Source organism: Eleutherodactylus coqui, chromosome 1 (genome assembly GCF_035609145.1).
Source record: "Eleutherodactylus coqui strain aEleCoq1 chromosome 1, aEleCoq1.hap1, whole genome shotgun sequence".
Lineage (NCBI taxonomy): Eukaryota > Metazoa > Chordata > Amphibia > Anura > Eleutherodactylidae > Eleutherodactylus > Eleutherodactylus coqui.
The window spans coordinates 479,500,045-479,527,070 of record NC_089837.1 but is presented as its reverse complement, the minus strand read 5'-3'; the positions used below and the strand labels follow the sequence as shown (position 1 = coordinate 479,527,070).

Here is a 27,026-nt window from a genome sequence, read left to right as displayed (position 1 = left end):
TTTTTTTTGTGCGTAATAGATGCAATGCATGTGAGCAATAACACGGCCGCCTATGTGATATTGGTACAGCATATTATGCAATTACCATATGATCATGTGAGGCAGCTCTTAAATGGGCGGAATCTCGTTGATTGCGTCGTAGAGGCATGTCTAGTGGTCAACCAGCCGACAAAGAGGACCACTACACACAAGGAGCCTCTGAGAGCCTTTTATAGGCCCAATGTGGAACTGCTTTTAGGGTCTCAGACAGCAAGACCATTCCTCTAATCACACCACAACTCTAATCAATTACATATCTGCCTGAGATGTAGCTGCATCCTGAGTTTTGATGCCTTTGTAAAGAAAAAAACAAAAAAAACAACTTTCTTTTACAAAGAGTGTATTACTACTGCCTTGACATATTACAGCAGCCACGCAGCTTAGTCCTGACTTCACTTCCCTCTGTAACAACCCACTTAATTAATTTCCTACCAGAAAGTTAAAAAAAACAGAGCTCGTCACGAACAGGATTCGAACCTGTGCGGGGAAACCCCATTGGATTTCGAGTCCAACGCCTTAACCACTCGGCCACCGTGACTGTCAGCCAACGGCCCCGCACAGCTCCCTCACAGTATACGATCCGCCTCCTCGCATATTTTCAGCTCATTGGTGGAGAGTTCAGAGCTGTTTTAACCCGTTCGGCGCCTATCTTTAGCGGCCTCTAACTCCAAACCGAACGTTCGAATCCTCTCTCCGGCGCGTTCCATTTCTCACCTCTTCAACAGGCGCTTTAATTTTAACCGTTTCCCTCCCGGTTCCAAACACTGCATCGCCGTGATTTACAATGCAGACACAGTTAACTTGTCATGACTACTTCTATATCTCTCTTTCCAAACGCTCCGATGTCCTTTCTACATGGAAGCTTTTAGAAGCCCCGCACGAACGGCCTTAAAAAATAAATAAATAAAAATCAAAGCTATTTTACATTGTAGTTTCCCTTTCGGCCGCCAGATGTCGCTCTTGTACATTGGCTGTTACTGTGTGTTGCAATGCACCTGGCAGCCGTTAGAGGTCGCCTGGATTCTGTGGTTGGAATTGCCGGGCAGGCTGGCAGAAGATGGCGGTGCGGAAGAAGGACGGCGGCCCGAACGTGAAATATTACGAGTCGTCTGACACCGTTTCCCAGTTCGACAACGTGCGGTTGTGGCTGGGGAAAAACTACAAGAAGGTACCGCAAGGAAACGCTGCAGTGCCGCAGGGAGAACCGCAATGCACTCCGCTGTGCATGGAGAACAAAGAGTCAGGCCCGGCGGAGGGTGGGGGGCCGGCGCGACATTGGGGGCGCACGGGGGGTCCCACCTGTCAGCTCTGCTGCCTTGCAGTCGTGCATGCATCGGCCACAGCAGCAGGCCAGGCGCATCTCCATGCGGTGCAAGGCCTCCAGGTCCGGCCACCACCCCCGGGGGGCGCCCTTGCATCTGCTGCACATTCCTGCAGATCTCTATAGGTGACACCTCTGCACATTCCTGCACAGCCCTCTGCCCCCCCCTGCTGTCATGCCAGCTGCCCTTTATAGTGACCTCTGCCCCCTGGTCCTCCCATCCATCAGCTGCAGGAGTGTTTACAGGCTGGCGATCAGCGGCGCCGGCAGCACGTGCTGCCTGTGATCTCCAGTTACCTCTGACCCAGACAAGTCCCGGCATCGCCGCTATTGTACGCACCTACATCTCGCGCCATTCTTCTTATATAACGGCGTTCGGCATTAAGCGCCTTCCCGCCTTATAAAAACGGATCGCTATTCTGCCAGGATCTACGCCCCGTTCCGCCGTTTCTGGGAGGCGACTAATATGGCTGCCTATTTGACGGCGTTTTTTTTTTTTTTTTGCTCCGTAATATATATCTGTAGGGCTAATCGCACAGCCGGCGTTTATTTTGCGATCTATTTTTTGCGTATTTGACTCTGTAGTTTTATTCTTTCTCTGTTGCGTAAATCCGGATCAGTATTCGCCTGATACATAATAAACGGTTAAAGAAATAATGGCGTAATGTCTTTTGAAGCGAGTCTGCGGGTCTGTATGGCGGATTTTATACGCTCGTACGTGGCTGTATTTATATGGGTGATTTCCTCGTACGATTTCCGCCCGAACGCGATATGGGCGGAGCTCGCACAATGCCCCGTTTTACGTCTATTTATACACACGGGCGATTGTTCTATCGGATCAAGAGTCCAATATTGAAAAATCGTATGTCCGTTTTTTTGGGAGGGGGGGTATTTTCTAAGGCCGCTCTCAGATGTGCGTTCAGTTAAATGCCGCTAGAAACCGCGGGATTTTACTGTGATTTTGCTCAGCGTTTTGGAACACATGATACAGTGTAGATAGCGATGAGGTGCGTTAAAATACGCCGAAAAATAGGACAGACTGCGCTTGAAAATCGCGGCGTTGGAAACGCTGCCTTCCAGCGCTGGTCTGCGAAGCCTCATTTAAATCAATAGGATGGTTGTACCGCCATTAGCGCGGCGCTCAGGACACCGCGCTAATCATGGTAGAAAGCAGCCGGTGTGAGAGCGGCCTACAGGAGCGGAAAAAAAAATCGCATCGCACTCGCCTAAAGATGTGATGTTCCATGCGAGCGCGGTGCTTTTTCGCAATTTTTTTTCTATTGAAGCGTTTGATTTTTCACGTACGTAAGAATCGCGCGTGCAGCTACATGATGCGCTATTCTTCCAAAATGCATTTCAGTCGCTGGTAAGATTTGCGTGTTCACAAGCGTGAAATTGGTCCGAGTTTCTGGGACGGATAACGCGCTCACCTATGTAAATACGGCCCAGCTTTCCCGCGCTCCGGAATGTCAGTCTAGTTACGCTGTATGTCATAATTTGTCATGCACTCTTTCGGTAAAGATGGGCGTATCCCACTGATAGACTAATGTGGATTGGCGCAGACAGTTGGATTTCCATATACCCAAGCGTGTGTTCGGGCGTCTCCACACGGGCATATTTGCACGCACAATAGGCAGAGAATAGAACACATTGATTTCAATGGGTTCTATTTTGCGCACAGCAAAAAAATGCCGCATGCTCCATATTTGTGCACCAAGTGTCCCAATAGAAGTCTATGGAAGGTGCGCAAATGTGCATGTAAAATGCAAGAGCGTGCGCAATTCCGTGAAAGAGAGAACACATCCGGATCTCATTAGGCTAAATAGCCTTTTAAATCGGGTGGGGTGTGTCCCGCGTGTCATGTGAACATGCCCCTCAATGATGGGGTGCGCATAAACACGCTGTCAGACGCAGGGAGCTGCCACCGAAAGCGAAAGTAAAATCGCGACAAAGCGTTTTGCTGCGTTTATTTGGGAGTGGCTTTAGGCTTCCTGCCCACAGGCGGATATTTACTGCAGAATCTGCGGCGGCCATCCGCACCGCGTATCCGCAGCGAACAGCGCCCACAGCACGCTATGGGAAATCGATTCTTACTCCACACTTGCGGAAACTAATTGCGGTTTCCGCAAGCGTAGGAAAAATAGCAGCATGGTCCATTTTTTGCGCTGATTCCGTGTGGACAGCTTCTATTGAAGTCAATGGAAGCTATCCGATCCGCGGCCCTTCCGCAATGACTTGCGAAAAGGTCGCAGATTTTGCGTCATCGCGATGACACGGGGAGTGCGGTTGTTTGAAGAAAGAAAAAAAAAAAACTTCACTGCACATGTCTGACGGCTCGCCGTGCAGCCCATCCGCGAAAGTGACAAGGTACACACGGGGTCCGCATGCGGAATCGTCTCTGCCGTGTGCAGGCGGCCTTATAAGGCCATCCGTGCTCTCCTGGGAAACTTTGTATGCAAATAGGAGATGGTGCAATGCCTCTATAGCGCCACCTATTAGAAGGCAGCATTCCTGCAAGTCAGTGTTTGGCCTTTTTAAAGTGACCCTCTGGTTTTAGGCAAAAATTTTGCCCTGGGGGTAGAAGGGGCAGATGTAGTACCCGCTGCTGGTCTTCTGTGCTGACAGCCCACTGATCCACCAATCCTGTTTTCAACCGTCCAAGATGGCCGATGCAGTCTTCAGACTACCTAATCCCCACAATTCATTGGTAGCGTTAGACTACCATTGCACTACACCTGACCTCTGATTGGCTAGCAGCGCTCACATGATCGTAGAGCAGTGCACAGTGTGCATTAGGACCATAATGTCCTTTTCCAGGACAGAAAACCGTGTACAGTAGGTTAGCGGTGGGTGATAGCCCAGTGTTGTGGGTGGGGAGGGGGGTGCGGGTTCTCCTTGGCGACAACACCTAGTAGGTTTATGGAGACTTAGAATACCATGCATGGTCTTCTGGGAAATTTGGTATGCAAATTGGAAATGGTCCAACGCCTCTACAGCGCCAGTTATTTGAAGGCAGCATTTGCTTACTCTGGGAGATAAGCGGTGCCCGAGGTGTTGCGCCAGCTGTTGGCTTATGTAAATGAGCAGTAAGGGGTAACTGGTCTACAGCCTCTGTGTGAGCGATAATGGGTGCCATATGTTTTTTTTCCACGTTCTTCAACAAACATATAGGGAATATCCCCCAATGGATATTTATCACTTATCCGCAAGATTTAACGTTGCGTTGGGCCCCTACCTGACCTAATTAGGCAGGGGCGCTCCAGCGTTCTTATTTCTGTTTTTCGGCTCCATCCTCAGAGTTGAGTAAGAGAATAACTGGAAGTGCCGGATTCGGTGTGTGTCGGACTTGGAGGGCACCAAATGGAGCCCATTGACAGTAATCGGGTGTGTCCGGGGTGAAGGGGGAAATTTTCCCGGACTCGATATGTTGCGCTATTGCCTCCGGGATTTCAAGTTTTATTACAAACTCCTATCTGTTAAAAGGGCAGCCCAGTGACCGGACAACAACCCCCCTATACCACCAACAGTGATAAAATAACAATAGGATCAATACTTATCCCTTCTCTGCCGCTGCAGTCCCAGTGTTTGTTGTGGAAGTCACCTGACCAGTGCAACCAATCAGAGGCTTCAGCAGCACCGCCTGTTCTTCTGGCATCAGCGCTTACATCCTGGGCGCCATAATGCCAGGAGTTCAGAACAGCAAACCTTGCAGCCTCTGATTGGCTGCAGCGGTCAGGTGACTTCCGCTGTCATCACCGGGACCACAGTGGGGCTGAAGCGCTGGATTCCGGCACCAGAGGAATGATAAGTACTGATTCTTATCTTGTTTTAGCACAGTTGGTGAATGGGGGATTGTTGCCAGGCAGCCGGACAACCCCTCTAAAGTACATAATTGATTGATGCACATGAAGCACCACTGAAACCACAGGGTAATGTTGGACTACACGTCCGCATGCTGTCAGATCCCCTCAGATTCTGGGTATTGTATGTCATATTCTCATCCACAAAAGCGGAAAAGAATAGGACATGCAACCAATTTTCACATGGGCCACCATTCATAGACTTTATAGGACGCCTGAAAATACGGTCGTGTGAATTGGCCCAATAGTTGAGGTTCATGCTGTGACTAAAAGGGGGCACTGCAGTAACCACAGGGAGAAGACCTGCTGTGACTACTTGTGTTAAGGAGGGCCCTGACCATTTGTGGAAGGCACTGAGGAGGTCATTGTGATGACTGCGGGGTGGAAAGGGAAGGTGCCCTGCTGTGACTATTGGGGAAGGTGGGGGGTAGGGTACGGTTGTGATTGCTGTTAAAACCGCCCTCGAGACTCCCTTGTAGCGAGGCTTATTCTGATCCGTATATGTGCAGAAATTCCTATGTTAGGGCTGCTTCACACGGGCATACGTTCATTTGTGTGTGCGCCTCAGCACTGCGGTTTTGCGAACGTGCTATGCTTTTTTGCATGCGTATTTTCCTGCCGTTTTTCCACCTGCAGGGATGTTCATTTGTGTGCGCCAATCAAGGTGCAATACCTGAAATGGCAAATTAGTTCAAGGAGGTGTTTTTTTCCAGCGCTATTCCATCTCTATTTGCGCATCCCTCCCATTGACTTCTATAGGCACCTTTGGTGCGCAAAAGGTGCAGAAAAGTAGAGCATGCTGTGGTTTTTTTGCGTGGTCGAAATGTGCCCACAAAATCTGAAAATGTGAACGAACCAATTGCAATCAATGGGTTCTGTTCTCTGTGTATTGTGTGCGCAAATTTTGCACGCGCGAATACATACCTGGCCTTAGTTCTGGAAATTGACAACTGGGTGTTACCATTTCCCTTGTCTCAGTCTGACTGATACTGTTGGCATTAATTGGCCATTGTTAGTAGGACCCCCCCCCCCCCCTCACCCCCAAGTATCAATTTATTAATTAATTTCTAGGAGGAATAACAGCGGAACGACATAACGTAGAGTCTTAGGCCTCATGTCCATGGGCACAGATCTGCAGCGGGTCACCCGCACACGTGATCCGCAGCGGGTCTTGCGCAGGCTTCTATTGAAGCCTATGGAAGCTGTCCGGATCCGTATTTACTAAGAGACCCGTCGGGAGATCTCTGAGGTCCCCCATATAATAGTGCTGCTTATACATAAAGTATCCTCCCTTTACTGAAGGCTAACCTATTGTTTTGTCCCATTTCAGTACATTCAGGCTGAACCCCCCACTAACAAGTCTCTGTCCAGCCTGGTGGTCCAGCTCCTGCAGTTCCAAGAAGAAGTGTTTGGAAAACATGTCAGCAATGCTCCACTTACAAAACTGCCGGTAACTATAGTTTTCATCTAACCTTAGCGGCTATGTAACGCATACATCAAGGATGTGAAAACCAAAGGCAAGATCTCTTGCTAATGTAAACTACTAAAGGATTATTGTAATGTCCCCTTTTTATTTAAAGTGGGTTTTCTAAAACATACCCGGTTCCCCTAACACACTTGTTTGCTGCCGTTTTCACCCCGTTTCATGTCCATACGTTCTGATTTTCAGGTGATCTTCCCCATTTTTCTGTTGTTTGCAATCCACTTTCAGGGAGGGGGTGTGTCGCATGCCTAGCATTCTGCCAGTAGTTCACTGTCATGTACTTCCTTTCCCTCGCTACCCCTGCTGCATTGCTCTGTCTCTGGTTTTTATACACTGAGATGATCATAATTGAAATTGGTTGACCAGTAACAATTCATATACATTATCGAAGCCAGCTCTACTGATATTAACAACAAAGAGGAAACGATCCTTTGCTAATTTCTCCCTTCTGTATGACAGTATTTAAAGGGCTAATCTGGCAAAAACATATTTTCACGCCTCCGCCCCCTCACCTGATTGCCTGTCACACTATTGAGGTCTCCTCTATATATTGCACGTCTATGCAGTACAGCTTCCTATCTGATGCTTATCCAGACCCTACTTGATGATGAGATTCTTACTTTCACATCAATCCCATGATGCATTAGCTAGGGGCTGTACCATTTCTGCCATCTGGCTGGACAATTTAATTATCATTACCTTCTATAGTCACATAAGTAGGCTACAGATCATAAGTATGCAATCAGGAGGATGAGCTGTGATCTCCTCTATTATAACTGTGTGACAGGAGCTGTTTGATCATCAGTAACTGCATAGGACTGCCTGTGTTTCTCTATATACAGTTTCAGTGGTAGAGTTGATGTAATAGCTTCAAATAGACTGAGAAACTGACTAGAAAATGAGCACATAAGCCCAAGTAAATTTGAGCTGGTTAGAATTGAGATCACATCAAGATCTGAGGGAAAAAAGAACATGAATCTGAGATGGAAAGAAAAAGTAACCAGGTAACACTAGCTCACTTATATATACTGGGGTATAGCTACATAATGAATGGGGGGGGGGGGAAATCACCAGAGTGGCCCTTTAAGAGGGTTTTTAATCGTGGAGTGTTAGAGCTGGAAGGGACCTCCAGGGTCATCGGGTCCAACCCCCTGCTCAGTGCAGAATCACTAAATCATCCTAGACAGATGTCTGTCCAGCCTTTGTTTGAACACTTCCATTGAAGAACTCCCCACCTCCCGTGGTAACCTGTTCCACTCATTGATCACCCTCACTGTCTAATATCTAATCTGTGTCTCCTCCCTTTCAGTTTCATCCCATTGCTTCTAGTCTTTCCTTGTACAAATGAGAATAGGGCTGATCCCTCTGCACTGTGACAGCCCTTCAGATATTTGTAGACAGCTATTAAGTCTCCTCTCAGCCTTCTTTGTTGCCAGCTAAACATTCCCAGATCCTTTAACCGTTCTTCATAGGACATGATTTGCAGTGGGTGGACACCTCGTTTATAAAACAATATACATCCCTCCCGCTGTGCGTTGATGCTCCAGCATTCTCCTTTTCCATGCTGAATTCTTTTGATAAATGCTGACGACGTTCTCAAAACCCCATCCACACCGATATATGCTGTATTACTGGAATTGCCTGTGGATCTGCAGTGCCGACTCTCCTCACCTGAAATTTGCTGTCGGCTATTCATTATATAAATTCAGCATTTTATTTTATTTTCTGTACAGATGAAATGTTTCCTGGACTTTAAAGTGGGAGGAGCTCTCTGTCATATCCTCGCTGCTGCTTATAAGTTTAAGAGTGACCAAGGATGGTAAGAAACTTTCCATCAATGTTCTCACTTTGTTGCTGTGGCTTTAGATTAACCCTTTCCAATCCACTGTCTGACGTCTAAAGATATTCTGATTGAAGGCTGTAGAGCTCCGAAGTCGGAAGACGTCCAGCAGGGTATTCTTACTGTAGATTACTGGCCGCTCTGTTGTCGGAGGCCTCTCCAGCATGTCACATATTGCAGTACTGGCTCTAGCCAGCAGACAGCACCATTGTATAATGGCAGAAAGAGAAAGCCCCCTAGGAAACCCTGAATCCAAAATTGCATTGCAAAGGGTTAACCCTTTCCAATCCACTGTCTGATGTCTTAAGACATTATGATTTAAGACTGTACAGCTCCAAAGTTGGAAGACGCCCGTCGGGGTTCTCTTACTGTATATTGCCAGCCTCTCTGCTGTCTGAACCTATCCGTGTTACCTCATGCAGTACTGGCTTTAGCCAGCAGATAGCGCCATTGTATAACAGCAGAAAAAGAGTAAGCCCCCTAGGAAAACCAGGATACAAATTGGATTGGAAAGGGTTAACTGGGTACCTTGTCTATCATCCCAGATGTAGTGGTGGACCATTATCAATGTCTTGTGCAAAATGGCAGGTGACGTCATTTGCATAATTAGGCAGATTTAAACTTCCTTTTCATTTGTTATCCCTAATTTTAATCTCCTGTTCCTTTGTCAGGCGTAGGTTTGACTTCCAGAACCCTTCACGCATGGATCGTAATGTAGAAATGTTTATGAACATTGAAAAGTCCCTTGTGCAGGTGAGGGTGCCTTCTCTTCTAGTACGACGGGGGTCATTCTTTTAGAGCTTTGCTCTGTAAACACATCATACTCATTATTTGCTATTAATACTCTTTAGGGAATAAACATATTTAAATAGTTTTTAGAGTTTTTTACTTACAAATAATGTTTTGCACATTATCCCTTTTAACCCTTCAGAACAACTGCCTGTCCCGGCCTAATATATACCTTCATCCAGACATAGACTCAAAACTGCAGAGCAAGCTTAAAGACATTGTGAAAAGGCATCAGGTAATAGAAGTGTGATGGTTTGATACTGTTTATTGTGTGAATATGATATTCTTACATGTGTATATTACTGGGGGAATCCTTATTTCTGGCACATTTGCTGGATAAGTGGCTTGATAACGGCCAATTATTGGCCGAAACATTGCCTGATACTTGCTCCATGGAATAATAAAGTATTGAGTTTTTGCAATTAACAACTATTCGCACCAGTTTATGCTGCCACACTCATTTATATTGGATCATACAGAGGTTGACAGTTCACAACCCGTTCGTGGCTGTTGCATTTTTTTATACTGAACGTGGTTCCTCCCTTGCGGGAGTTTTATTGCCATATTTTGAGTGCTGCGGACCTACATATTTCTGCGTCTGTGTCCCTGACGCAATGGTCTTCCTGGCGGTCCGGCAAGCTGCTTGAGAATTCTCACCGCTGTCATCTCCCTGCTCAGCTTTGAATTCCCCCACCATCAGCGCTGTGTGAGTAAGCGCCATGATTGGATCGAGCACCAGCCAATCACAGCCGGCGCTCAATCATTCACAGCTATTCAGTGGATGACAACATTGAATGGCCGTGATTGGTTTATCGAGCGCCGGCTGTGATTGGCTGGTGCTCGATCCAATCACAGCGCTTACTTACACAGCGCTGACGGCAGGGGAATTCAAAGCTGAGCAGGGAGATGACAGCTTGGGGGAAATTCTCAAGCAGCTTGCCGGACTGCCAGGGAGACCATCGCGCCCGGGACACAGACGCCGGCTCGGAGGTGAGTATTGTATTTTTTCTTTACCTAGTGTATATACTCAGGTTTAGCTAGGCTTATACTCCAGTCAATAAGTTTTACCAGTTTTTTGTGGTAAAACTTATTGACTCGGCTTATTCTCGGGTCGGCTAATACTCTCGTATGTACGGTATTTAGACACGGTGTTTGTTACTGTTTTTAATTTGCACTCTTTCTTTTGAAAAATCTAATAAAAATCAGTTAAAAAAATATGAAAGTCTTGCTTATTGCTTAGAAAAGCTTTTTCACCATTTTGCTGGCAAGGAAGCTTGTAAGGAGTCATAAATTTAAACATTTGCCACAGAAATAGACGGGCCGGCTCCGCTTTGGGCAGCAGCCGAAACATAGCAGAGCAGAACTGACGATGGGTGCGGGTGAGTCGCAGGTCCCTGCAGAGGCACGGGTCCGCATCCCGCTGCTAGAATTCTCGCAGCGCGATCCAACCCGGCCGTCTGCAGGCGGCCTTAGTATCATTATTGGAGGAAGAGCGGGCCAGCGATTGTTCTGGCCCGCCCTCCTCCATTTACAGTAAACAGGTAGTCATTCAAAGATGACCGACTGCCTGTTTACACGGGCCGATGCGTCGTTCAGTTTTCATGCATGCAGAACTGTGGACCACTGGATAATCTATCGTGTGTATAGGTCATCAATATTATTTCTGTGGACCACCTGGATGATCTATGATGTGTATAGGTCATCAATATTATTTCTGTGGACCACTGGATGATCTATGATGTGTATAGGTCATCAATATTATTTCTGTGGACCACTGGATGATCTATGATGTGTATAGGTCATCAATATTATTTCTGTGGACCACTGGATGATCTATGATGTGTATAGGTTACCAATATTATTTTTGCGGAACCTCTAAAATTGTGTTGCGTGCAGATTTTGCTGTGTAGTTCAAAAGGAAAACCTACGGTAGAAATCCACATAATTTCAACAACAGATTTATAGTGATGGCTCTCACTATATAGGCTGGGTTCACACTGGATGGATTTCCAGCAGAATTCTCGCGGATTGGTCACACCGAAAATCCGCGAGAATTCCTCTGGAAAACTGCAGCTGTGGGTTTTGGAGCGGCTTCACCGCCTGCATTTTTGCTGCAAGCATCTCTCCCCATAGAGAGGAGAGGCCACTGCGAAAAAAAATAATGGACATGCTGTGTCTTTAATTTCTGTGATTTCTGTGCCGCATGGCTGTTTCTGCACAGTTTTTCCGCAACGGATCGGCTGCAGCTTATGGACGAGATACTTTGCTGGCTAGCCCCCGGATTAGGAGCCGCGTGCTGGAAATTCTGCAGCAAATCCGTCCCGTGTGAACCCAGCCTAAGGGTTTATCTTTTTTTTTCAAACTAATACAGTATTACTGATTTCTGCAGTCTCTTGTAGAGGGTTAGATGGGGTTGTTCTCTCACAATTGCCATGTTAATAGGCCATGTGGCATGCTTTCTTTTGAGGAGGACATGTTTGCATGCTTTTATTATAAAAATCCTCAAACCAGTTGGATGTCTCCATGATTAGACTACAGTATCTTGTTCATTGTTACGTCATATCGTATTGTGATTCTTTGTGTATTTGCAGGGCACAGTGACAGAGGACAAAAGTCACGCTTCCCATGTGGTTGTTCCTGTTCCTGGCTCCTTGGAGGAAGGTTAGACAATCGCTTATCATCAAGTAAAGATTTATCCTTTCTTAGTTAGTTTAAGCAAGCCTTAGGCCTCATGTCCACGGGGAAAATCAGATCCGCTGCAGATTCTCAATGGAGAATCTGCAGCGGGTCCCTCCTGCCCCGCGGACATGAGCGCCGAAAATAGCAATTTAAAAGCATTTACCTATCCGGCGCGGGCGGGGAAGGTCAGCTGTTCCTCACGGCCCGATCTTCATTTTCGGCCGGCGGATGAATTCCTGACGCCGGCGGCACATCGCCGGCACGTCGTCGACGTGCCGCGCGCATGCGCCGGGCACATCCGCCGAGCCGAAGCAAGGAAGATGCGGCCGTGAGGAAGAGGAGACCTTCCCGGTCCGCTACGGATGGTAAATACTTTAAATTCCTATTTTAGGTCTCCCGCGGATCCGGACGGCTTCCATAGGCTTCAATAGAAGCCCGCGGGAGCCGTCCCCGCGGGAGACCCGCACGAAAATGGAGCATGGTCCAGATTTTTCCATGCTCCATTTTTTTTTAAATCCCTTTTATTGACGATCCACGGGTATTTATCTACCCGCGGGTGGTCAATGCATCCCTATGGGGTGCGGATCCGCATGCAGGAAATCCGCTGCGGATCCTAAATCATATTTTGCCCGTGGACATGAGCCCTTAGTGTAACGCTGTAGAGAAGATGCTGTCCTCCTGTTCATCGATTCAGAATGCCCTAATGGGACATTTCAATGAGAAGTGAACGATTCTCAACAATGATCTGCCTGTTTAAAGAGGCTGTGTGAGTGCGTGTAAAAGGGGCATTATTCAATTTAATTGTTGCTAGGTCTCGTCATCCTAATATCGTTGTGGTGGTGGACAACTATTGGGCTGAAAAGGCTCGTTTTTTGGTGCTTATTGACGTCTATAGAAAGCTATTGTTTTCCAGCTAACCCGTAACGAGTGACCTGGAGTGAAGTACACCAAATTTATTAAGAAGCGTACCCCTCTTAATAAATTTGGAGTATGTCTGGCTAACCTATGCACCAAAATGTGAAATCTACACTAACTATGAACTGGTAAAGACTTCCACTATAATTTACACCAGTTTCTAGCGCAATTGTAGTAAATACAACCATCCATGCAAAGCCATGCCCTTTTTTTCTTGTTTTTGGAAAGTCCCACACTAATCCCTAATGAATATTTCCCCTATAGTGTTGTCTGTGGGATATTGAGCCAGTCTAATGTCCTGTTTAAATGGAACAGTTATAAACTGGGTGTCAGCTTTAGACGAAATCCGTTACTTCGAGGAGTTACGAGCTAGAGACGAGGACGAATTCTCAGCGTTTTACGTTATATGGGAGGTCTGGTTGTCGTTTTGCATGTCCATAAAGTTTGACCAGTGGCTTACAGATGGGATATTACCTACTTGCCTTAACGGTGGGGTTGTGTCTCCTGAGTTGGCTGAGGCGTCTCATTCATTTATTTCTTTTTCATATTCTTTATTCGTTTTTATTCCTTCCTTTTCTCTTCCCCTCCCTTTTCCGTCTCCCCCCACATGGCTGTGTTTTGGTTCTTACTATGAAGGTTTAAATATGTTTATAACCAACAGCTATAGTATAAGGCCTTATGCCTACGGCCGTGACTGACTCCGCCAGTGGAATATCGCAGCGGAGTCCGCCACAGCACCCCACAAAACCCCCATACTTATGACTCCGGATCTGCCGTACTCATCCCGCATAGAGGGCCGGCGTGCATCTGCAGTAGAGCGCATGACGCGCTGGCTGTGTCAGATGACGTGCCCGGCGGTGGGCGGGGAAGTGAATTCACGCTATACTTCTGCTGTGCTACAATGGAAGTATAGCGTGATGGCCGGCTTCCATTGGAAGCCGGCTGCGCGTTTTCCTGCGGCAAATAGGACATGATGCGTTTTCTTTCACGCTGCGGAATTCTGTGGTGGAATTCCGCAACGTGAACATTGAGCTATTAGGTTCAATAGAATCGAATAGCTGCGGGGCAACGCTGCGGATTTCCGCCATGTAAAATCCGTCAGTGGGCATTAGCCCCAAGGCCCAATGTGCACTTGCACACACGGATTCCATTGCTGAATCCCGCAGCGTAATCCAGACGTGCCCGCAGACATGGAGCCGTGCTCACAAATGAGTGAAACTGAAAAAAAATTTTCATTTAAAAACGCTGGCAAGCGACTGACCGAAAAACAAGAATCAGTTTCAGCCGGCATAACAACCAGCAGTGGCTCATGCAGTTCAAGCACTGATCGTTCAGTGTCTCACATTGGAATGTGAAACACCGAAGGACTAGTGCACGATTCGCAGCCAGAATCGTGCAGGCGGCCCGAGCGCGGACGAGCTGGTGATTACAGCACCAGCTTGTTCGCTAGGGCAAAGAGAATCGTGAGATTCTCCACCTGTGGAAAAGGTCCATAGCTTTAGTTAATTGAATGTCTGAAATGCCTGGTGCAAGTTTCACATATGCGAGGTACTTTCTTTTTTTTTATATTTAGGTATTTTGCTTTGTGTGTAATAAAGGATCGTTTGTTTCTACATTTTGTCATATTTTTTCTAATTTCACTTAAGCTTTTTTATGGTGTTCCCTATTTAGAGGAATGGGTGAGGCCCATATTGAAGAGAGACAAGCAAGTTCTACTTCACTGGGGTTATTATCCAGATAGGTAAGAGTGTATAATGACTACATTCTTTAGACATCAGCCTTGTTTTTATGTGAATGGGCAGAAGTTCGCATCAGCTCATTAACACCCCAAGACCCTTTTCTTCTGTATATGGATATTAAGTATTCATGTCTTTTCTTTCTGGCCTGCCTTGTTCATGCAAACCATAACTAGATTATGAGTAAGACCACAATAAGATCAGTCGGCTGCAGCTAACCTGCTTGATGACAATTTCCATGTTGCAATTTTATTCTATGATACAACAATATATGGAAACACCGAATGAAATGCATGGGATTTTAATAGAGATGAGCGAGTATACTCACTAAGGCAAACTACTCGAGCGAGTAGTGCCTTATGCGTGTACCTGCCCGCTTGTCTCTAAAGATTGGGGTGCCTGCTCACTCCCGCAACTCACCGCTCTTCCCCGCCGGCGCCCGAATCTTTAGAGACGAGCGGGCAGGTACTCGCATAAGGAACTACTCGCTCGAGTAGTTTGCCTTAGCGAGTACGCTCGTTCATCTCTAGATTTTAAGCATTCGCACTGAGCTGCCCTTTTGGCCTCTGCTTGGCTGCGAGCTTTCCTGACATTTTTGTTCTTACTCTACCTCTTGCCCTGCTCTGGGAGGTTTTGGGAAGCCAGCTAGTAACAGCAGCTGAGTGGCTCAAACCCCTGACCAATGGAACCTTGTTGCTCGGGTAGATACTCACTTCTGCCCGGCAGCATCTGTGTCATATTACCTGCACTTAAAATTCGGTCTCTACATGTCTTATTGAAATGTGATTTATAATTCCATGTAATTTAAGGCATGCGTTTTGATCGGTGTTCCAATATTTTTGTCCACCCCCTGTGTATAGAATTCAGAAAAATTAAAATTCGCAAAATGTAGTAATAAAGATTTTTAATTGCTAACTGTTCGGATAACTTCACACGGGCAAGTGCGATATGGGGCTGGGAATCCTGCTTCCATATCGCAGTCCCCACCATGTGAAATGCCATGTGATCGCGGGGTTTTCTCCCATTGCTTTAATTAAGATCTGCGCTGCTGCCGCCAGCCCTATTGAAAACAATGGACACCGATGCAAGAGCACGCAAAAAGATAGAACATGCCGCAATTTTTTCCCACATAGCATCACATCGCGGTGCCATGCAGGAAAAAAAAAACGCTTATGTGTGTGACCCCATTCAGAAGTTGGGGGTTCATATTTGTGCGCCTCGCAACACCCAAATCTTGCACGATTTTAACACCCGTGTGTAGCCGGCCTTAATCAGAGGTAGAGCTGAACTTCAAGTTAAATTCAACATAATGAGGCTTATTCACTATTCAAAATACAGCAGTTTTCTAGCACACATTATGCCAGAAAACCGTCTAACATGCTTTGCGACACATTTGCAATGTGTCTTTAGACCCTTTTGGACCGTTTTTATGACTTGTCTAAAAAAAGGGCATGACCGAAATTGCGCCAAAAATTGTAACAAACTTAGCCAACTGATAGCTAGTCTAAGCAGTATTAGTAAATAAGTCCCAATTACTTAAAATTCCCTTCACTTAAGACTGCAGTGTTATGTGTCATTTTTGGTTAGAGTTAAACACTACAATGTTATTAGTTGCAGTAAGCCAGAATTCTAATAGCTGTGGGACTGTGTTCATGTGGCTTTATAGCAGGTAAAAATCCAGTGTGGACATGTAACCATACACATTTCTCGGCCGTTTCCTTGGGGGGTATAGAGCGAAAAAAGTCATCTCCTCCTACACAGGGTATACCCAGCCAACAAGTACTGAGTTAATCAGTTTTTTAGCTTGGTGTCAGTAGGAGGCAGACACAGATGTTGTCCTCCAGATATGTTCTACCTAAAGTGTTTAATTCTAGTTAGATGCATGAGTTTTTAGTTCTTTTATTTCTTCCCTTACAGGTCACACTGTTCCCCCTCGCTAGACCATTAGGACCAGTTTCGTCCTAATGAGGATGGCCTGTGCTAAGCTTTCCTTGCCCACCTGTCTACCAGAACCTGGCGTGGTGCAGCCACGAGTCAAGCTTCTGAAAGACGCAAGGTTCTTTCCCTGCCCCTCCCAACAGCTCCTCTCCTCTTTTTTTTGTTACCTTGTGATCTGGTCTCTTTCACTGCTTGGCCTCTACCTTTTCTTGGCCCTTCCCCTTGGTGTCTCCAGCTATCCCGTCTCTCCCCAGGCTCCCTCAGGGAGTGCCGAATGAAAACCGGGGTGAATCCTGTCTGCATTGTCAGTAAGCTGAAGTCTTGCCTTACTCCTTTCCTGCGCATTCCCTTCCTGGGCTCATGTCCTTCTCCAAGATAACCAGTGGCTCTCCAGTCTGGGGTTCTTTTGCTGAGGCAGTAGTCTTCCCTTCCACTTCACTTTTGTATGAGTATCCTGGGCAAGATGGGTAGCCACTATGGAGGCAGTCCCAATTGCTCAATTCCACACCAGACCCCTCTAGATGGTCATCATCTCCTGTCCTTGGACTGTCTCATCCAGTTCACCGATCTGGTTCATCGAACTTTGTGGCTCTGCTCTCCTCTGATTTTCCTGCGTTGCTCCCTCCTCCCAGTTCTGCTGGACAACTCCTGCGTGGCTCGTGGGCAGTATTTCTACAATGTACAGTTCAGGGATGTTAGACACCTCAGAAGTCCCCTCTGCCAATGATCATCTTGGAGCTCAGATTTGTCCTTCACTGGCAAGGTTCCCTCACAGAGCATCCAGTTTGAGTCCAAATAGACAATTCTGCAGCCTTGCATGCATCAATCATCAGAGTGGTATCCACAGCAAGGCAACCATGAAGGAGAAGGTCCACGTTCCTGGGGTAGACAATTACGTTGCAAACTACCTTAGTCAAGGTCAAATCAATCCAAGACGGTGGTCTCTTCACCCCAACGTAGTCTTCCTGACTTGCCAACGCTGAAGCAGTCTGGACATAGACCTCATGGCCTCCTTCCTGAACTACAAGGTCCCATGTTTCATGTCCAGAATATGCAACCCTCTGGCTGTCTCAACAGATGCTCTAATAATTCCATGGACTCCCTACTACTGCCATGAATTCTCAGGAAATCAAGTCAGAAGTTCTTATCGTAGTCTTGGCTCCAAATTGGCCTAGGTGTTCCTGGTACACAGCCCTGTCTGTGGACTCCTATTATGCCTTCCATGGCAAGATCTCCTATCATAGGTCCCTCTCCTCCATTCAAATTTACAGTAGCTGAATTTAATAGTAGGATCTTTTGAAGGAAGGCTTTAATACCCAGTGTTTTTTCTGACCAGACCATGATCAAGGATAGGATGCTGTCTTCTTCCTGTATTTGCCTCCTTACTTAGCTTACTTTCAGTGGTGCGTAGAAACTCAAATTTCCCCCATACTTATTTCTCTCCCTCAGATCCTGTCCGTCCTTTAGTCAAGCTTAGATGTGGTATTAGTCATTAGTTCTTTCGAGGGCCTGTTTTCCACCTTATCCGTTCTTTTTTCGAAATCTTTGGCTGTCAAGTCCCACGTTAAGACCTTTCTGTAGGGAGTTGTGCAGATAGACCCCCGTACAGACCTCCTGTGTTCCCATAGGAAATCAATTTCACCTTTCGTGGACGTCTTTCTGCATCTCGTCTCATGAAGGATGGCCTTTTTGTAGTCGCGTCCTTTATGTGGAATCCCTAGTCCCTATTTTCAACCTGCTCTTGGACAAGATGGTTCTGTGCCCAGTGCCTTTGTTTCTTCCTAAGGTTGTTTCCACCTTCCACCATAGCAAAAAGATTGTGAGGCCCTACTTTTTTCCCTCACCTTTCCATCCCAAGGTGGTGTCTCTACACAAATTGGATGTTGTGAGGGCCATTCGCCTGCATTTGTTGGTCCAGGTGCTCTGACTATTTTCAGCATCCTGGACGGTTGGCGTAGAGGCTTCTGGCTTCTAAAGCAACCATATCCTGGTGGATCTGTTCAGCCATTCTTGAGGCTAACCATGTGAAGGGTCGAGACTCCCTTTCAGGATTAAAGCACACTCTACTTGTGCGGTGGGTGCTTCCCTAGCAGTGCATCATCAGGCCTCAGCCCTACAATTTCGCTAGGCCTCCAGTTGGTCCTCCGTCCACACGTTTGCCAGATATTACAAGATGCACACCTTTGCTTAGGTGGATATGGGTCTCAGTCACAAGGTGTTGCAGGCAGCGGTGGCTCAGCATTCCTCCTGAAGTTTCTTATTCTGTTTCCCACCCCAGGGATTGCTTTTTGATGTCCCATGGTCCCGAGTCCCCTAATGAAACGACCGAGAAAAGAAGATTTTTGTCTTGCCGTAAAATCCTATACCCATGGTTCTGTGTTTCCCCAATGAAGTCTACAAGAAAGAGATTTTACAGTAAGACAAAAACCCTCGTTTTATCTGTTTTTTTTTTCTATCCGCTCTTCGTAATTTTCTAATTTATTCAAGTGAGTTGCAAAATATTAATTCTTGTCTACTCTTTATTTTTAAGTTATGACACCTGGATTCCAGCTAGCGAGGTTGAAGCTCCAGTTGAAGATGCACCGACCCCTGAAAAGCCCCGCAAGGTAAGTCTGTACAAGTCATGTAATGCTCATCTGTTTGTTAGGCAGGTTGTGCAGGACAGAAATAAAAAATGACAGCCTCACGATGCATCTGTATCTGGGTCACTTGATATTGGACGATAATATATTGCGATGCAGAACATTAAGGTGGGATGCTTCCTTTTACACTTACCTTAAATGTCTAAAACTATATTTAAATATGGTCCCAGACTTGCTTGGTTATGAGTGAATTACCAAGCTTGCTCTATACTAGGTCTTTTAGTGTATGCAAAACATACAACTTATATGCAATGTTTTTTTTGCATGTTTGGCTTAGTAAGTTCAAGCACTTCTACCTGAGCAACGTCTGTGATATGGCCATGTTCTTGCTTATTTATAAGTACTTTGTGATCACCAGCCACGTCTTTGTATATTTGTTCACTTTAATCGAAGGGTAATCCACACAATATTTCTAAGACAAAACGGAGCAAAGCCCAAATAACAGGTAGGAAGCACGGTCCTGATGACTGAGGAGAAGAGCAATGGCCACCTCAAGCGCTGAATTTATATATTGATGTTTTATATACTTGATATAGTTATTGATGTTTTATATACTTTTGGGCTCCCCATGCCTAAAACTATATAAAATCAATATACTCTCCATGGCACCGGACTGCCACTTAAGCATTCCACCCTCTCCCCACCCCCTTCCGCCATTGCCACCAATGTTGAGGGTTCTCGGAAAACCCTTTCAACCCCTATATAAAATAAAACTTTTAATACATACTTAGAGATGAGCGAGCACGCTCGTTTAAGGCTGATGCTCAAGCGAGCATCGGTCGTCTCGCGTAACTGATTATTGGTCCGAACAAATGCTCGGGGGAGCGTGAGAGTGATCTTTCTCCACCCGCTCACCCTCGCCGCCCCCCCCCCCCCCCCCCCCCCCGCATTTGCTTGGACCAGTAATCAGTTACTCGAGAAGACTGATGCTCGCTTGAGCATCAGCCTTAAACGAGCGTGCTCGCTCATCTCTATACATATTACATAAAATCGTTTTGAACCCGTATACAAACAATACATGTGATTTAAATTATCTGATGTTTGGTGTCACAGCACATAATATACTAATGTAGAAGAGTTTTATATGACCTACAACAACTTGACATCCACACACACAGATTGATGAACATAACTTTTACTAACTATGATTTGGAAACTAACTAACCCCTCTTACTGTCCCCTGCCATAGCCAATTTCTAAATCTACTTTATCACCTCATACTTGCGCCAGCACATTTCCCCACACCGGGATCTGGATAATTTGGGGAAATCTGCAATGCAGAATTCAGTAGTTACATATGTAATGGAGACGCTTGTTGTGCTTTCCTCCTTTAGTATGCATGTCTTTATACCTCCTCCTTGTTACTCTACCAATCACTCACTCTACTGCTGGCTACATAATGTAAGTGATGACACGTTGCTTGGTTTGTTTGCGCCGTTTCCATTTTGATGATCAGAAGAATTTGCTGTTTCTGCGCATGCGGACCGTACCGGTATAGCGTCCAGGGATTCTAAAAAGGCATTCAGCTTAGATCACTGAGGATTTTTAATTCTGACATACCGTATATACTCAAGTATAAGCCGAGTCAATAAGTTTTACCACAAAAAACTGGTAAAACATATTGACTCGAGCGTAAGCCTAGCTATACTCGAGTATATACTAGGTAAAAAAAAACCCGCAATACTCCCCTCCCAGCCAGCGTCTGTGTCCCCGGCGCGATGGTCTTCTCAGAGGTGCGGCAACCTGCTTGAGAATTCTCCCCACTGTCCTCTCCCTACTCCGCTTTGAATTCCTCCGCCGTCAGCGTTGTGTAAGTAAGCGCTGTAATAGGATCGAGCGCCAACCAATCACAACCATTCAGTAATGTCATTCACTGAATGGCTGTAAATGATCGAGCCCCGGCTGGGATTGGCTGGCACTCGATCCAATCACAGCGCTTACTTACACAGCGCTGACAGCGGGGAAATTTCAAAGCCGAACACGGAGATGACAGCGGGGAGAGATCTCAAAATACAGCTTGCCGCACTGCTGAGAAGATCATCGCGCCGGAAACACAGTTGCCAACTGGAAGGTGAGTATTGTGGTTTTTTCTTTTTTCCTTTTACCCTCACTTGAGTATAAGCTGAGGGGGGGGCTTTTTCAGCACAAAAAATGTGCTGAAAAACTCCACTTATACATATCGAGTATGTACGGTACATGCTTGCGCATCTCCACTGCATCCAGACCTGGTTTCAATTTGTTTTTAGAAAAGGTCATCCCAAAATCATATCATTGTATACAGATTTTATATACATCCATATATCCAATGATAGTTTCAGGTTTGATCTTTTCTGAACAAATATATTGAAATAACAATTAAATGCTTTGTTTTTAGGCAAAAGTGCATCAAATTAGGATACAGGAATATGAGGTTGTAAAAAAAAAAAGTTAGAACCCCAATCCAAAATTTGTACATCCAAGTACAATCCTAATCTACATTTTGCATTCTTATAGACGTTGATATAAGAATACTTAGAATAGAGATTTATATTCACAACTGCTTGCTAACAAAACCTTCCAATGTATTTATCTGAATAGGTCCACGCCAAGTGGGTGCTTGACACTGATTTGTTCAATGAGTGGATGAATGAAGAAGATTATGAGGTGAATGATGAACGAAGTCCAGTTACACGCCGCAAGAAGATCTCAGCCAAGACCTTGACTGATGAAGTGAGATTATTACAGCAAAATGATACTGTAGAGGTCACTTTGATTTTTTTCTCTACTTAACTTTTATAAATATTCTGAAGAGATGTAACTCTTCTTGTTAAATCTTAATGTCCCTTTAGGTTTTTATTTATCGTCATTTAAAGGGGTATTTGCATCTGAGGCTTTCATGGCATATTCTTAGCATATGCCATGAAAGGCTGATAGATGTGGGTCCCAGTTCTGGCCCCAGCTCGGCTGAATGGGATTCTTGGGACTTATAGAAATAGCTGAGTTACACAAAAGTAGCAAGCTAATCTGTTCTGTAACATGGAACCTGCTGAAACAGTGTGGCTCCTCATAATACACTGTGTATATGTCACATTGACTTCTATCGGGGATTTGGAAACAGCATAGTGAAGCCCGCTCGTCTGTTTCCATAAGTCCAGGCCACTACATTCTACCGGGCTTGGGCAGTGGAGCCAGAACTAGAAATGGATGTACGTCCCATATAAATGTCAAAATTTTCATGGCATATCAAGTGGATGTGCCATGAAAGCATCAGATGGGAATACCCCTTTAAATCAGTAGCTATAATTGCCTATGCCTTTTGAGTTGTGTTCTGACTGCTGGGACTCCCATGATGCTGAGAATGTGAATGCCCTATTCTGTGCCTGTCAGAGAGAGAGTCTGATATATGCTCACTTAGATTTTTCCATGGGGGAGGTATAGAAATGGCCTTCTAATGACCATTGTAAACCTCATACTCTTAGGCCCAGGTTTCTGATAAATAATATGGGGTTCTTAACAGAAAAGGGTTTTGTGATTATAGAAAAAATAATAGGATTTTGTTACTTACCGTATAATCCATTTCTAGTTACGTGCATTCGGGGACAGAGAGACCTTGGGTGTAGCTGCTGCCAGTAAGAGGCGACACTAAGCAAAGAAAAAGTTAGACTCTCCTACCAGCTATACCCCTCCTTCATGTAGGGAACTAAATCAGTTTGTACGTAAGCAATAGGAGAGAGCAGGTAACACGTGGCGTTAACCCTTTGCAATCCAATTTGTATCCTGGTTTTCCTAGGGGGCTTACTCTTTTTCTGCCGTTATACAACGGCGCTATCTGCTGGCTAAAGCCAGTACTGCATGAGATGATATGTTGGATAGGCTCCGACAGCAGAGAGGCTGGCAATATACAGTAAGAGAACCCCGACGGACGTCTTCCAACATCGAAGCTGTACAGCTTTAAATCATAATGTCTTCAGAGGTCAGACAGTGGATTGGAAAGGGTTAAGCCATACAGACTATAACTAGATCGAGTTCTAGGAAAAGAGTCAGGCCAGATGGAGGAACGCCTTTTGAGAAAATGTTGGCGCTAATAAAATAAAAAAACAGTGGGTGCTGTGTCCCCCAACGATTGTAACGAGAAAGAGATTGTACGGTAAGTAACAATCTTATTTTCTCGTCTGTATCGTTGGGGAACACAGACCTCAGGACGTTCCAGAGCAGTACCCAAGGGGGAGGCAAGAAAAAGATCCCTTGTCAGACATAAAGATATAAAGGCTTAAAGCGCGTCCTAGGAAGGAAGCCATTGTCGATAGTCTAGAACAGGGGTCCCCAACTCCAGTCCTCAGGGACCACCAACAGGTCATGTTTTCAGGATATCCTATAGTAAGAACACCTGTAGCAATGTCTGAGGCACCGACAATAATTACATCACCTGTGTAACACTGAGGAAATCCAGAAAACATGACCTGTTGGTGGTCCCTGAGGACTGGAGTTGGAGAACACTGGTCTAGAAAGGACTTGCAATTTTCTAAGGGAGAGAGCCTTGATCCCTTCAGGAGCTAAGAACAGGCAAGAAAAATTAAGAGGAAAGTACTGTGTGCTTTGTAGTTTGTTACCGCCAAGAGAAGGCAAACACTGTCCTAAGAGAACCTGACGCCCGATCTGGACTGGGCTGTTCTTGACATGACCCTGGCCCTCCATCTGCCTTTGGATGCAAAGGCTAAGAGGGCTGTTGTGTGGGATTAAGCTCGGCACTGCATGGTGCGAGTGGTATATAGCAGAGAACGAATTACAGATGATGACTGAAAAACAAAAGAACTAAGATGATAATTCGAAGGCAGGATACTTGTGGAAACTGCCCGGAACGCTAGGAGTAGGAGGGCGAATCGTGCAGCAGAAGAACAAGGTTCAGGATGCTACTAGTGGATGTGCTATAGTCCATCTAGTTGGAACGGCTCGCGGAAGAATGGGGTTGCCTGAAGCCTGAATGACCTGTAAAGGAAAGAAATATGTACCTGTTATACGTATAGCTCTGGTAGCAATGGATTATATACACTGTTTTACGGAGAGGCTCTTTGAAGAAGGTAAGCTGGAGCCGCCCACCTAGGTTGCAAGTATGCTGTGTAGGAAGTGGGTTCAGACCCTACTAGGCCAAGGCTAACTGGCAGGGCACCAGGAGGTGCCTCAGAGATAACAGTACCAGAAGAAGAGGCTGGACTGAAAAGGGAACACCTCATTGTACCGTACAACATCAGGTACTACATCACCCAGATGTGCTAGATACAATCTAGCGCATTGATATAGAATCCACATAAATATACTCTAGTCATAAACCCTGGTTTATGGCAGATGATTTCAATCTCAGGACTTTTGAGTTGTCAAGTCCGGCTACGCAGACTGCTGCTGGACAGAGTTATTCCTCCCATGTATGGAAGTGTTAATTACCCGTAGATACCATCTCTGTGCACGGTAAGAATACTGCTCAAGGAAGGGTACCCTTCTTAGCCTATAGAAGGCAATGGAGTTCCCTTACCATTACATATATGACCATGATGCCAGATACTGAAAGGCTATATGTCCCGTCAGACATAGAGTCTATCAGCAGGATATTTGCACCTCAGAGCAGGGACTTAAATGGGCCACCTCACACTATGATGCACTGCATGAAGACAAAGTAGCTATAATGCTTCTTCCTCCTTACAGATGATAGATAACGGTCGATTGTCAACCAGGTGGTTAGTCATAATAGCTTTCTATACCTCTGAGCTAGAATATGTTTTTCTCTAGCAGGCTTCAGGGTATTCTGTAGCTTCCTAATTGTGTAGAAACAGTATGTGCACACTGACCAAGTTAAACATGAGGTATCAGTCTCATGTTCAAAATGGCTCTCTGGGGAGAAACATCCAGACAGCCCCTTTTATTGCAAAGCATAACACCTGCCCTTTATGGGCGTTTAACAGATTACATCAGTAACATATATATATTCTTATTCGCTAGGTTATATAGAGTCCTCCACCTCACTGCCCACCCTGCCCCAAGTCCAGTGTAGTTTGGACTTTGTCCTCTTTAGCATGCAGTCAATCTGAAGGAATTTCTGTGTACGTGACAAGTCATTGTTTAAGTAGTGTCTGTGTGGGGGGTGGGAGAGGGCTAGGAAAACACTCAGTATTGAATATAGGTATACATGTAACACTATAACCTTTAACTCTTAGAGGCTGCTTGTGCAACTTATGTACTCAGCTAACATTATACCACACATCTTTCACCATGCCATTGTCCAGCAACTACCATGATGAAATTGTGTGGCCATTAACCTCCACAGAGCTAAAAGTCATTACAGTAGCGTAATACATTTGGTTTATACAAATCAATAGACATTTTATACTAACTAATTATCATGTCTACTACACCTCTGTCCCAGAAAATAATTAATGAGGGGACTAAAGATCTGCTGTAAGCATTTATGATTGAGACTGCATTGTACAACACTGCCATAATTCCTCCTAGTAAAGAGGAATAGTGCATTAGCTGCTGTTCGTCATGGAGTCATTGGACTAACGCAGTAAGAAAATTGGCCCGCCTAGACAGTGGCAACGAGAGATAATGGTCATAACATTGGGTAGTCATGAGTATACAATATTTTGTAGAGCTCCCATCAGTCTCCCCCATACCAGGAACGCATAAGGTGGATGGCTTTCATAGCCATGGCCATGAGGGAACTGAGATTGCCTGGCACCATGCGATCCAGAGGTAGAGAGTCTCACAGCTTACTATTACTCCTCCTTAGGCCTCGTTCAGACGAGCTCTGTATGGGCGCGTGAAAATATTGCGGCTATACTGCACCAAAGATCGCGTGAACGGGTCATTTTCAGTTACTTTAATTAGCTGTGAAATTGCCCGTTCATACGATCGGAGGTGCGTGATGCGTGTTTTCCAGCTCCCATAGGAGTCTATGGAAAGCATGCACCAAAGTTAGGTCAGGTCCTATCTTTTCTCGCACCACAGACCTTAGATGCGAGGTCTGCAGTCCATGTCATATCTTTGATTGGTGCGAGTATTTAGCGTGTCTAAAATACCTGTGAACACTTCTATAGGAAACCATTGTTTCTAATAGACGCGATCTTTTCATGCGCCTCTAATGCGCTAAAACGGCGCTAGTCTAAACGAGGCCTAAGGAAGAGGGTAATATGGTGGAAGAGTAGACATCATTTAGTAATCGTGCTGAATACTGAGACCCACAGTCCCACCATTACATAGAAGGGTGTAATGAGAACGAGGATAGTTGTCATGGCTGACTAGACCTGATCGATACCAAGATAGCTGCACAGCTTAGTATTACTCCTTTAAGACGGGGGCAATAAACAGGCTAATGAGACCAAGGATGGTTGTCATGATTGCCTGGATCTGTGCCATACTGATACGGCTTACTACTACTACTCCATCAATGAGCAGTCATGCAGAAGGAGACTCACAGTCCTACAATTACTCCTCCTGGAAAAGGGGGTAATGAGGTAGTGTATGGTTGTCACGACTGACTGATAACAACTCCCCTAAAGTCGTGGAATAAATGACTCCTTGCCATATTGTCATGGGGGATCTGGAGTCTCGCCATAACCCAATTATTTAAAGTAATGGGCTGGCTCGATGCCATAACGATGCCTTCCTGTGAGGCGCATACGGGCTGCACAACTATTACTCCTACTGCTAGTGAGGGTAACATGTACGTGTGGAAGCCCAAGCTAGTTATGGTGTACAGGGACACCTGCCCGGCAGGCCCTGGGCTCGTGTAACAGTCCACCTCAATGTTGCTC

General features: G+C 45.6%; 1 protein-coding gene and 1 non-coding gene across 11 annotated transcripts in view; one reads left to right on the top strand and one right to left on the bottom strand.

Moving 5' to 3' along the window:
* Positions 1-495: 495 nt before the first annotated feature.
* On the bottom strand, positions 496-577 carry TRNAS-CGA (transfer RNA serine (anticodon CGA)). The gene has a single exon. It is a non-coding gene; the product is annotated as a tRNA-Ser (tRNA).
* A 491-nt stretch (positions 578-1,068) lies between these two features.
* SMARCC2 (SWI/SNF related, matrix associated, actin dependent regulator of chromatin subfamily c member 2) overlaps positions 1,069-27,026 on the top strand; it is a 56,679-nt gene continuing 30,721 nt past the window's right edge. For 6 of the 10 annotated variants that reach the window (XM_066585214.1, XM_066585241.1, XM_066585257.1 and 3 more), the window contains exons 1-9: positions 1,069-1,207; positions 6,551-6,670; positions 8,437-8,522; positions 9,215-9,296; positions 9,475-9,567; positions 11,924-11,993; positions 14,598-14,667; positions 19,131-19,206; positions 21,820-21,984. In XM_066585214.1, the coding sequence (XP_066441311.1) occupies positions 1,097-1,207; positions 6,551-6,670; positions 8,437-8,522; positions 9,215-9,296; positions 9,475-9,567; positions 11,924-11,993; positions 14,598-14,667; positions 19,131-19,206; positions 21,820-21,984 (873 nt within the window). In that variant the 5' untranslated portion in view covers positions 1,069-1,096. Of the gene's footprint in view, positions 1,208-6,550; positions 6,671-8,436; positions 8,523-9,214; positions 9,297-9,474; positions 9,568-11,923; positions 11,994-14,597; positions 14,668-18,892; positions 19,016-19,130; positions 19,207-21,819; positions 21,985-27,026 lie in introns of those variants that run through there. The other 4 variants (XM_066585225.1, XM_066585276.1, XM_066585205.1 and 1 more) reach the window with 2 other exon arrangements.